The sequence below is a fragment of the Netta rufina genome (genome assembly GCF_964035555.1).
Source record: "Netta rufina genome assembly, chromosome: 1".
Lineage (NCBI taxonomy): Eukaryota > Metazoa > Chordata > Aves > Anseriformes > Anatidae > Netta > Netta rufina.
In genome coordinates this window covers 60,246,417-60,259,597 of record NC_140123.1, presented here as the reverse complement: position 1 = coordinate 60,259,597, position 13,181 = coordinate 60,246,417, and the positions used below count along the sequence as shown (strand labels likewise).

The window sequence follows — 13,181 nt, the reverse complement described above, 5'->3', positions numbered from 1 at the left end:
TGTCCAGGGGCAGCGGGCTTTTCTCGGGAGGGAGATGGGGAGCTGCGATCTGACCATGCCCGGGTGAGAGGGGGAAAGGACCAGCCGCGCAGCCCCGCCACCGCCAACTATCACCACTACCACCACCATCTCCTCTCCCTCCTCTTCTCTCTGCGTTATTGCTCTTATCTTCTCCACGGCACTCCGCGTTGGATGGACTGGGGCTGCTTCGTGTGCTGAGACCAAGGCAGAGCCGCCGGCGACAGCCAACGATATCTCAGAGGAAGAAGAAGAAGAAAGAAGAGGGAGAAAGAGAGAGGGGGAGAGTGGAAGAGGGAGCGAGCGACGAGCGAGCGAGAGAAGGGAAGGGAAGGGAAGGCAGGCAAGAAAATCCCCCCAATCTTTTAAGTCAATGCATATTGTGGTGACAGCGGCAAAGGAGCCCTCACGGTGGAGTCGGCCAGGGCTGTGCGTTCCCAAAATATGACCAGGGGTGCTTGGATGTGCAGTCGGCAGTACGATGACGGCTTAAAAATCTGCTTTGCACCCCGGGAGAACGAGAAACCCTTCACGGATTCAGAGAGGGCTCAGAAATGGCGACTGTCCCTGGCATCGCTCTTGTTTTTCACGGTCCTGCTCTCTGATCACTTGTGGTTCTGCGCCGAGGCCAAATTCACGGGGACCGGAGAGAAGGAGCAGCCGCCGCCCGACAAACCGGAGCCCGCCGAGCCGGAGCTGCTGGCGGCCATGGGGGAGCCGGCGCCCCCCGCGCCCCGGCTCCTCGCCCCCCCCTCGCCCTCCCTCCCGCCCTCCCCCAGCGGCGGCGGCGGCGGCGGCGGCGGCAGCGGCCACGCCAATGGCACCGAGCCCCGGCACGGCAAGGCTGCTTTCCTGGGGAACTCCACCGCCGGGCCCCCCGAGACTTGCCCCCCCCCGAGCTCCTCGTCCGGGCAGTGCTTCAGCGTAGGGGACGCGGAGGCGGTGTGCCGGCGGCGGGGGGGGCCGGGGCGGCCGCAGGGCGCGGGGCAGAGCCCGGCGCCCGGCTGGGACCTGACGGATTTTTACCTTTCCTTTTGTAATTCCTACACACTTTGGGAGTTGTTCGCCGGGTTGTCCAATCCGGACACTTTGAACTGCAGTCTGGATGTGGTGCTGAGGGGGGGAGGCTCCTGCAGCCAGTGCGTCCAGGCTTACCAGCGCTACGACCAGCACGCTCAGGAGAAATACGAAGAGTTTGAGGTTATGCTCCAGAAATATTTACAGTCGGATGAGTACTCGGTGAAATCGTGTCCTGAGGATTGTAAGGTAGGAGCCCCTGCTGTGTTTCCTGTCCCTGGCCGGCGGGCTTGGCGTGCCATCCGCGCCTGTTGTGCCTGCCGCGCTCCGTGTTTTGGCTGCTCCGGGCTGCGCGCCTGGCGCCGGGCTGCGGGTGCTGCGCGCATCGGCGGGGAGCCCCCGGGCGAGCGCTGCCGGGAGGGAGGCAGGCGGCGGGGGAAGGTTAGCAAAAAAAAAAAAAAAAAAAAAAAAGAAAAGAAAAGAAAAAAAGAAAAAAGTGAGCCTTGGCCCTCTGGGAGTGCAGAGCTGGATTTCCCCCTCCTCATGAATATGCGATTGGCACCGGCTCGGCTGCCGGCTTCCAGCGGGCTGGGATGAGGCTTGACGGCGGGCAGCGACGGGGGCTGCATGCCAATGAGCGGGGCCAGGACGGCGCTGCCTTGCCCGCGGGCCCCGGGGCCGGGACCGGGGATGGGACCGGGGCCAGGCTGGCGAGGGGTGCGGAGGGACCGGGGGTCGGTCGCGGGGGCGTCGGGGCTCCGTGGCTGTGCCTGAAGGAGGGGGCGCAGGCCGGCGGCTGCGAGAGCGGGACCCCGGCTCCGGGTGCTTGGCCAAAATGTGTGGAGCTGGAGGACGATGGTGAATGGGAGAGGGCAGTGCGGTGGATTTTGGCTGGGAAGTGGTGTTGACGGTGTTTCGCTGGGTCTTGGCGGTTGTCTTTGGTGCCACCGGTGACCGTTCGGAGAGATCCAAAGAGGTTTTGGTTTTCCTTTGCTAGAAGGCAGGGTTCCACCTTGGTTCGTTGTAGTTGTTGTACTTATGCACAAGATTAGTTGGCCTAGCTCTCAAGACAGGAAAAGGCAGAAAAGACAGCGCTCTTTGGCACCTAAAATGACTAATTGCGTCCCTCTTTGCATACTTACTGAGAGCCAGGCCAGGTGAATGGTTTCTGCCCTGAACTCGATTAACTTGACTACTGTAGCACTACATTAACCAATCTGAACCAAATCCGGCTTTGGCAGTGGAACACAACACTGCATACAAATCACCATGCTGAACAGAAGGCCTAGCAGTATTTCAGTGCTTTGTAACTTCAGTAGGGCCTTCTGAAATCATTTCATGGTAACAGCATATCTGTAAAGCATTCCATTCCCCAGTAAGCTACTGTACTTTACACAAATCTTTGCCTGAAAAAATCAATCCTCATCCCTCCAGAAGCTGAAATATCCTGTTATCTCATTGGATAAAGTGGGAAAGTTATCTTTTTTTTTTTTTTTTTTTTTCCCTTGTTAAACCTGACTAAAGTGGTTTCACCAGTAATTTTGACTGCACTGTTTCTAGGATATAAACTGCACGCCACAGTTTATGCTCACCACAAGTATTTCATGCACTCAGTTGCAGATAATGTAAATATTTCTTATTTCCAGAGTGAATCACATAAGTCAAAAGCACAAATTTGATAAATAAAAAGTGTGTCAAATATAAATAGGTGTCTACTGCTGTGAGGGCATCTTTGCCATTTTGGTAACTCCTTAACCTAGAAATTGACCTACTGTTCTGTGCTGCCAAACGATCAACATCTACGGGCTTAAATTGATTTTTTTTTTTAATTTTTTTTTTGGTAGCTCTTCAGTTTGACTGAACTTTACCACAAAGTGTGCATTTGGTCTACAATATATGAAGATGCAACAGGAGTTGAAAATACATACAATAGCAAATGTACATTATGCTATTAATTGCCCTTCAGGGACTGAATAAGGAGAATTCATTTTTTAATGACGGGGAAGAAGTTGCTGAAATGAAAATGGTTGCATGAACTATATAAACAAACTAAGCTAATGCAACGCCAGTGCCAGTTCTTCAGTTCTGAATGACAGGCCAGTCAAGTGACAGTGTTGCACATTGTTTTGAGAATTTGGCCAACCAGTCTGTGTTAAAAATGAGATATTTTCCAGCAGGAAAAAAAAAAAAAAAAAAAAAAAGTGTGTTTATATGTGTACGTGTGTGTACAAAAAGCACATGGGTGCAACTCAGTGGTTTGTGCTCTCGTGGGAGAAGGCGCCGAGCGACGCAGGCAGGGGAGCTGGGCGCAGCGGGGGGCGCGCTCGGTGCGCGGGGCTGCGCGGTGCAGGCTGCGCCTCCCGGTGAGGCTGCTGTCCGAGGTGCTGCACGGGAAGCGCATCTTGCCGGAGCCCGGCACGCTGCGGAGGAGCCGGTCTCCGTTCCACGTGCTCCCTGGCTTTTGGCGCTTCTGGGTCCCACGGAGACTTTTGGTTTGCTCTGGTCGGTGGCGAAGCTGAGCATTTGAGAGGTCCAGCGGTGTAATAGCCGTGGGTATTATTGATGTGCTTGTACGTGATCTGCTCTGAAGGGTGTGCAGGTGAAACCAGAAACTTGTGCTGAGTAGCTTGTGTGCAATAGAATGGGAATTGCAATGTTTTGCTGGACTTCTTGGTGTTTTATGCATATTACACTTATTACACTCCATCAGGAAATAGCTTCTTTTTGTGTACCTAAATACTGATTTTTTGAGCATTGGACATCTAGATCCTTTCTAGCTTAAGAATTAGCATTTAACGTATGACTAGAAAATAACTTGACATATATCTGTGTGTTTTAGGTACACACCATTTGATTAGTTTATGTGGTGAGCTGCTTTTTATTTTCTATTAAACAAAATTCAAAAAATACTGTCTTTACTCCGTTATCATGTATGTAAGCACTGGCTTAGTACAATAAAAGGCTTGTTAAATAATCTATTTATATTTAAGAGATCGTTAGTATTCTGGGAGGGACGCTTCATTCACAGAACACAGCTTTTCATCCAGTTGACTGGTTATAGCTGATGACAAAGTCAATAACATTTACACTGGATATCAGTCAACCTGAAACTTGTAATTGGGTATTATTTCCCCTTTCCCCATCACCCTCCACCTTCAACACCATCAGTTCTCAAAGTAGAGTCCAGCAAGTTACGCCATTTAAGTTCTCTTGTTTATAGAAAACAGTGCATATGAAAATACTTTTGATGTATTGTGCCTAAAGCTTCTAGTCTATATTTTCATTCTTTTACCTGAAACCAGAAGAAAAACTTTTTACTTTTAAAACAAACTATGTTCTACTACGTGTCTTCGAGTCTCTGAAGAATATTTTAAATAAAGCATTTTGATTGCAGACATTTATTTGCAGTCAGGAGTTATTTGGGTTATCAGTTCATTTTTAGCTATTTTATATGGTGATTTTTTGTGTTTTGTTTTAATATATAAGTATACTTGCTCATTTAAAAATGCCTTTCTGTAACCAAGGTCTTGCTATTAAATTTGAGGTGCATTGGGTTTTTTGAAAATTTTACAGAAAATGCTGAGAATTTTAAATTTTAAAATATTTTGAAAATCAGTATTTTTGATAGTATCAATGAATACCCATACACATTTTATATTGTTAGGATGTCAGTAGATTTTGTATGTTGTTTACAAGTTCTGGGTATCAGTGTTGTCTCACAGTAAATCCATCCATTTATTCTGTACAAATATTTCTGAAGTCTGATGTCTTTATATATTTTTTGTCTTGATAATCAATGTCAAAGCAATAAATATAAGTAAGATAGATATATGAAAGTATTACATACCTAACCAGGTGACATAAATAACTTGCTTCAGCTTTATTGAGTCACTAACATAATGAATTGATGGAGAATTTGAATCTACATATCTGTTTTCCTGCTTTAAATTTAATTATTTATTTTTAAGTTTATAAAATGTTGCTTTTGCACATTTAAAACCAATGGTTATGTTTACAGAAATCATTCTTGGCAATATCAATTGCCATAATGCAGGTTTCCAGAATATCATTTTTATATGCAATGTGATACAGGACTATATTCAAATAATTAATAAAGAACAGTATTGACTTGATGTTGGAAGACACGGTTCCTGATAATGTCTTGTCAGCTGTCTATCAGGGGGAATGATCAAATTCATATTCTTAAGACAGCAGGCAATCCCTGTCTGGAATAAAAGAAAATTCTGGCTACTTCTGATTAACAAGTGGGTCAAATAATTAAGTAGGACATATAAATGTACAGGGTTTCACTTTTATTTATTTATTTAGAGATAGAACTTATGTTTTTGTGCAAAGTATCTGAGGCCAAGGCTTTATTTTCAGCAGTGTTTATTAATATTGATAGTATTTGAACAAAATATCAGTTATAATTTGCTGACACAGCTTTATTTAATTCAGTGAAAGTTGAGAGTGTTTAAAATGGGGTCTACCTTAGTGCCAGTTAAAATATTGCAAGATTTAATTCAGGTAAGTACATTGTAGTTCAAATAACATAAAATAACATTGTTATCCTACTAGAATATCAAAAGAGAAAAATGAAATATATACCAACTTTTTTTTATATCAACATTTCTAAAAAGTAAACATTTTCTCACGTCCTAAGTGCTCACCATGTATGCACAGCATTTCCGCCCTCTCCCCCCCGCCCCCCCCCCCAGGAATTAAATATCATTTAACAACTTCTAATTTGAGGTTTTGATATTGGTATCAGAAATATGGTACAAAATTGCTGAGTTTAAATACTACTCAGTTGAAAAGCGCACATATCGGTAAAGGGTTTCATCATTAAACATAGACTGTACAGTTGTTATCAGATTTTTTTTTTTTTTTTTAATCAGAGAGCTGTATTCAACCCTTTTATTTGAGTAAGAGGATGACTGAAAGTAATTTAAAACAATTAAAATCACATTTGTTCTTATTTATCTGGAAATATCAAAGCCTATATGAATCATGACTTTTCCAAGAACTTTTTCCTAAACAGCATATGTAGTCTAATTAGATTTTGATTTAAATTCTCAGTTAAGCTGGCAGAAAAGAGCAGATGAGAAATATGAAACCAAAAGCTCAAGTGATGAACCCTTCTGTTACAAAAGGTCACACAGACCAGCATCTGCCTCTAAGTTAGACATTTCAATTACACATCTTAATCACACAATATTTATATTGTATTCAAGAGTGATACCTAAGCTAATCAGAAGAATCTCTTACAAATTAAACCTTAAGAAATCTGCATTGAAGGCCAGTGTTTGATATGAATTGGAAACAATAACCATTAATTAGTGAACTGATGCCTTCTTAAAATGCCCTGAAATTTAAATATTTATTTTAAAGCTCTTTTAAAAAACAAATATGCTTTACTAACAAGCCGTGATACTTAAATACATATGTTTTTAAAAGTTTTGCTTAAAATTCTGTGAAGCTGATGTGACTATATAAATTTATGTTTACACATGTTCTTTGTTTAGTTGAATTTAAAAAAATATTTTTCAGATAACTTAAGATAAAGATGTGGGTGAATTTGATGTATCTGCTCTTATAATAGTGCTCTTGTAATATAAGGAGCAACACTTACTAAGTATTAATGGACATTGTACATTAGTACACGCATTAGACATTTTTATTTTGGCCTAAAATCCTGATTCAGCAATCTGCTTATGAATATCACTGAAGACTATGCACATGCTTATAGTCATTCAATTGCTTAAATGGTTTGTTGGATCAGGGTTGTCACTTTTTAACAAAATTTCCAATGTGTTCTTTGCAGAAGAGAGTTCAGCCCACCTAACTTTATCACTTCAGAAGTTTGCATATACTTAATCATCCAGATATTCATCTTATTCATAAAGCCAATGGGTACCTCATCCCTTCTTTAGGAAGGAAAAAAAAAAAAAAAAAGACTGCAGATGACTGGCACAGACTAGTTGAAGTGGATTCTATCCTAATTCAGCTGCCATCACATCACCTCAGGGTGTTAGAGTCACATGGCTAGAGATGTCATGGCTCTGCCCTCAATTTTATTTTGTTCCTTGGTTCTCTGCATCAAGTTGTACAGCTCACATGTACTTTGCAGAGAATGCAGCAGTCTTGCTTCTTTATTTCATGTTCTTCTAGGAAAAGTAATCAAAATGCAAATTACAGTTCTATCACTTATCCTGCCTAAAAATCATTTTGTCTATACTTAGTAATTTATTACTTCAGTCTTGCACTAGGATCCATAATATATTTAGATCTATGAATTACCTTAAAGGGAGAAAATGCAACTTAGAAACCAAATTCTCAAATATTACTTGTTATCACTCCAAGAGATAGAAAAATCAAGGAATTAATCTGAAAAAAATTAGATGTCTACAGTATGGATATCCACACTGTATAGAATAGTTCAGGTTGTCTTTGTAGTCAGTGGTGTTACATAGGTAGTTCCAGAGTGAGTGAGTTTACAGTAAAGTGGACATTTACTATGGACATTTAAAATAGGTCAGAAGGATTATGCCCTAGAAGTACCTCTTTTCTGTTCATTGTGTATAGAGTGCATTTAAGTTTGGATGAAATTGTGTTCATATGTAAAATTTAACCATGAGGAAGTCTGTAGAAGTCTGCTACTTGTGCTGTCCCACATCGACCTAGTGAAATCACAAGTCTCTTTCACTTTCCTGATGACTATAATCTGTCACTGAACAATGTGTGAGCCATACAATCTGCTTCATAGAAACGGGAATAGGAAAGGAAGGGCCTTATATAACTATAATTTTATCACTTTTTTTTTTTTTTTTTTTTTTTTTTCTTGAAAGAGAGAGAGAGAGAGAGAGAGGGAAGGCTAAGAGCTTCTACATAGACCTTTTCAGTTATTTCTACTGAGAAACCATACAACAACAATTGCTCTTATTAGCAATTTTTGCAGGTATATTTGCTACAGATTATTTCCCTTATTCTCCCTTGTCTTTTTAGGAGGAGGGTGTTTTGAGGTGTGTGTTATATGTCTGTGTGTGTGAGAATTACTATATATTACACTGTGTTTCTTCCCTTAGATCAAATCAGAGTGAAGTTCTCTAATTCAAGAGGCACATGTTCCTAGACTTTCATGCCAATTTACTAAAGTAACCAGTACTTTTTACTGTACATTTCACTGTACTTGTCTCTTGTCAGAACTGCAGAGCAAACATCACTAAGTGAGAGTGTGTGGCAGTTTGGTAAAGTTCATTTATAACTTCAATTAGATGGAGGAATACCAATTTAGTATTAAGTACTAGAAACATCCTGGTCTGAAGAGAGTTTTTCATTAATTTGAAGATATGTTAAAAAGAAAAAGATACCAGTTTTACTCTATTAGATTTATGATCTAATCTTGTTTGTACACAGGGCAGATATACGAAATAAATATATTATTTCTTTAGAACATTGAAGAGCTATATCCAACAAGTTCCCATTCCATAATGGTAAAGAGAATATTCCATGATGTAAGCAAGTTTGAAGTGAAGTTGGTCAACACTTAATATTCTCCCACCCTTCATCTCTTGTCTTTCATTCAAACTGATGGAAATGTCTTGAAAGATAAATTTGAAGTAACATAGTCAAAAAGCTTTTATGACTTCTGATTTCATCATTAGCAGAAAAAAATCTGGATAAAAACAGTAGCAAAGTTCATCTGAACTGAACAAGAAATATGTGTGCGTACAGCTTTTCAGAAATTTTGCATCAGTTTGGAAGCCTTTCTGGATGTTCTAATAGATTCCAATGAAATGGGGGGAAACTGCCTGAGACGTTACAAACACCAACAACAAAAAGACTATTTTCATTTTTTTGGCTATGATAGTGGCATTTTTATGATTTTTTAAAAATGCAAAAATTTAGGCAAATTTTTTAGTAAGGTCATTAAAATTTCAAATTTATCAATTAAAAATTGGAAAAATATTTTTGTATTTTAGAATATCCAGTTCTGAGGAGACAATTTTCCAGGGAGAAAATGAGTTATCTAAAATGTTTTTTTAAATGCATGTTTAAACCCTGCTGTTCCTCAGCATGTTAGATCAGATGTTGTCTTCAATTTGCTTGAACGTTTACATAGATGGTGGCATGTCAACACACTTTGTCTCTGTAAAACATCACAATGAAGTATCTTTATTGCATTTTTAAGAAATTAGCAATCCAGAATCAGAGGACATTCTTTATTAAATGGAAGATGGATTGTCTATGCTATTTAGAAAAATAGTTTTTCTCATTTTATTCATCAATTTTTTAGGAGGATGAGAGATTTTCCACAGTCTGTTGATTACTGATTTGCTGATTATTGCTGTACATATTAGTTAGCTTGTTCTCCATATTTCAGGGGTTACAATTCTGGCTTCTTCTCAGAAAACAAAACAAAACAAACTAAAAAACCCTAACTGTGTATGAGCCCTATTTCTTTAGATAAATAATTGGATTTAAAGTTCCAGTAAGGAAGAATTTCATCCACCTTAGAATGCTTTAAATTTTGTATTAAAATCAATTATATATCTTGCAGATTTCTGTGTGTAGCAGTAGACAACTAAACATAAGATCATAAATATCAAAATTTATTCATTTGGTAGTATACACGTTCTTCAGGAGGAGCAGTAGACCATACTGAAATCCTTTGATAGTATAGAAAGTTTTTTCTTAACTCATATTAGATGATAATTGATTTACTGTGCTCATGATTAGAGAAAAAAATATAGTTTGTATTAGTATAACTTCATCGTTTGGAGGGGGATTTTTATTGTTGTTATATGTAAAGTTATGTTTTCAAAGGTAAATTATTTTTATACTTGTAGAACAGAATGAAAAACAGCTGTTCTTTAAAATAGAGTTTAGTTGTTGAAGATTAAAATGCCAAATAAATAACTTTTTTTTTTTTTTTTTTTTTTTAGTTATCACAAATATGGAAAATTTTAAATGTAATTTACAATTACACACAAATTTTCTATTGAGTACTCTTTATATTGCTGTCTCATATGGTATTTGTTGAAACTAGATTTCTGTGAAAAAGAGCTTTAGAATAATAAAGATACTTTATTATTCACTGCTGCAAGTAAAAATGCTTGTGTATTCAAAGACATAACTGATTTTTAAAAAGGAATCACTTTGTGGTTAAGTCTGGTATAGGAAATCTCACTTTAAATGTAGCATACTTTAAATGTAACATTCTTTTAAATTATGAGAAAATTACATCTGTGAGTTGCAATGCACAATTCCAAAAGTGATAAGAATAAAATTATGCATGCCAGTCATCATCTCTCTTATATAGAACAGCTACAAATAATCCAAAATCTATGCTTTTGTTAAGACAAAAATTTTTGGAAAATTTCAAGAGAAGTGATTACTGCAATATCTATTTAGAATGCTGATAATTAGTATCCTTAAGTAAATTTCTGATTGTTTTCTAGTGAAATGTGTGGATGGTTTTCTAGTGGAACTGATCCCTGCTTTGCAAAAGTCATGCAGTAGTCTAAAATCCTAGTGTGATCCATGGAGAAAGAGCTTTTTCTTCAGATCCTAATTCACTGACTTTATTACTAAACAAAGTACTACAATTGATCATTTTTGGAGTATTGCAAATTGCATACCTATATAAATACAAAAACATCCACTAATGTTTTGCTTTTACACTACGTTCAAGCTGTCTATATAGCAGTACTGTGCTTTAAACTGACACTAGATAGTTTAGATAATAAGACAGGTTTTTACAGAGGGGAACATGAATGCTGAGCTCAAAGCATCCTGCTCATGGGGACACCCCAGCATGTACTGCCAGGAACATGAAGACCTTGTCCATTTGGCTACATGGATGGAGTAGTGCCAGGGCAGGGGATATAAGTGGACTAGATTCTACTGGCTTGAGGTACTGCACCTAAAAAAAGAAGGAAAACAAGAACATAGCCAAGGTCCTGAGGGATACTTTTTTTAAAACCTTCATGCAACTATTTTTTTTTTTTTTTTTTTTTTTTTTACGCTTTCTCATATAACAGTCCCTGGGGAAATGACCCCTATTATAAGCTATGGTTAGCTAACAAGATAGAGTGTGTCACTGTAGTTCAGGAAATGAGGCTTGCTGGTTTATATCCCAATTCAGTTAGAAGTGCATTATAGTTTCTTTTGTCTTTATTTAAATCTTATAAACATTAAAGCTCAATCTTATAAATATACATTTTTGCAACCTCACTGTATTAATAAAATTAAATCTTTGCTGCATTGCTTTTCAAATAGCTTTCCAACATTTAGTGACTGAGATTGATTCCTGGGATGTGACCTGTGTAAATGTATCACAATCTGTACAACAGTTGGGAATTTAAAATACTGCTTTATTTTCCTTTGTAAATATAGACCAATTTTCCTTTAGTCAGGGATCTACAAACAACATAAATTGTGACTTGCTCCATGTAAGTCAAAGACTTTACTTAAATGTAATACTGTCTTGAGAGCAGAAGGAGGCACGTGATATACATGAAAACTAAAATGTATGAAGTCAAAGTGGTGGATTTGACTCTGATTTGCTTTATGAACATTGTTCCAGAAAGGAATATGCAGAGTTCTTTAATTATTCCTTTTCTTGTCTTTGACTGACATTATTAATTTGTTATTGTTGTTAGATTAATTTTTTCCCTGTCCTTTGTTGTACTTGATCTCGATCCTATTATCTTGTTTTATTGATTTTTCAGGCACACTATAGAAAATATTCTGAGCTTAACTTGTTCAGTTATCTAGGGATGAAAAATTCTTAAATTTTCAGAGCAAAATTCATTTGCCTTTTCTAGCCAATAGTGAGTGTAGGTCTTCCATCAGGGTTAAAAGGAGAGATGCGGATCAGCAATATTGCAAGTTTAAATCCAGAGAAGCTGCTTTGATTGCTGTAGACACATTCTGTATTTATGTTGGTGTAAATACAGCTAGAAAGTGTTTCAGTGTATGATGAAGAGTTGATTGGGTAACAGACGTTTTCCTCTGTGGTAAATTTCAATGCTCACAAAACAGGTAGTAATTTTAACAATGACTCATCTTAAGTAAAAATTATAGGTATTATATACAAGCATATGCATGTATATATGTGATATATATATGTCTGTGTGTCTAACAGGTAGTACAACAAGGAAATCACTAAAGCAGGATCAAGCATTTTGGAGCTGCTAAGACAATCCTGTAGTACAGTCCTATGAAAGTCTTCAAGATGTCCTGAATACTTTAAAATTAAAAAGTAGTTCCGGAAATACAGAACAATAAAAGGCAACAATTATTTCTATATGATCTTTTCATTTTTTTTTCAGTCCCTGAAAAACCATCAATTACAAATGTCACAGCAAGAATACACACTAACACTGATTTATATTGTTTTTCACAACTCCTTTGTAGAAACTTTCTATGTGTTTGGACTGAGATTTGGATCACTGTTTGGAACAAAACCACCTAAAATTCCATATTCCTCTGTTAATTTAATAGATTATGGGAAAACTATCTTAAATATTCTATTTATGCAATCAGAATATTTTAGATTATATATTTATTTATTTTTCTATACTTGCACATTTCATAAAAGCTTTTTTGTTTGGTTGGTTTTTGCTTGTTTATGTATTATTTATTTACTTATTTATTTTAAGACCAGGACCTTCTGATTGCTGTGATTATTTGAACGATCACTTTTTTTTGTTTTGTTACTGATGTCACTGCAAGCACGGGCACAGTTTGCCCAAAGAGGTTGTGGGGTCTTGGTTGTGGGGTCTTAAGACCTTGGAGGTCTTCGCCAGCTTGTTCCTAGCTTCCCTAGCCCTGCTGGCCACACTGCTTCTTATACAAGCCAGGATGCCGTTGGCCTTCTTGGCCACCTGAGCACACTGCTGGCTCATATTCAGACGACTATCCACCAATACTCCCAGGTCCTTCTCCGCCAGGCAGCTTTCCAACCTTTTTTTTTTTTTTTTTTTTTTTACTTGCATCTGTTTCTTTTCCATCACTGGAAAAATATTCCTCCTTAAATTTTGCTGTGAACTTAAGTATTTATAGTATGATCTTTTCTCATAGCTTTTAAGATAGGCTTAATTTGAAGAGAGATGATATTTGGGATGAAAGGTTTTATTCTT

General features: G+C 38.4%; 1 protein-coding gene across 1 annotated transcript in view; it reads left to right on the top strand.

The window, feature by feature from the left end:
- Positions 1–462: 462 nt before the first annotated feature.
- NALF1 (NALCN channel auxiliary factor 1) overlaps positions 463–13,181 on the top strand; it is a gene marked incomplete at both ends in the record, with an annotated part of 496,891 nt that continues 484,172 nt past the window's right edge. The window contains one exon of the mRNA XM_084290581.1: positions 463–1,284. Coding sequence (XP_084146707.1) covers positions 463–1,284 — 822 coding nt within the window. The remainder of the gene's footprint in view (positions 1,285–13,181) is intronic.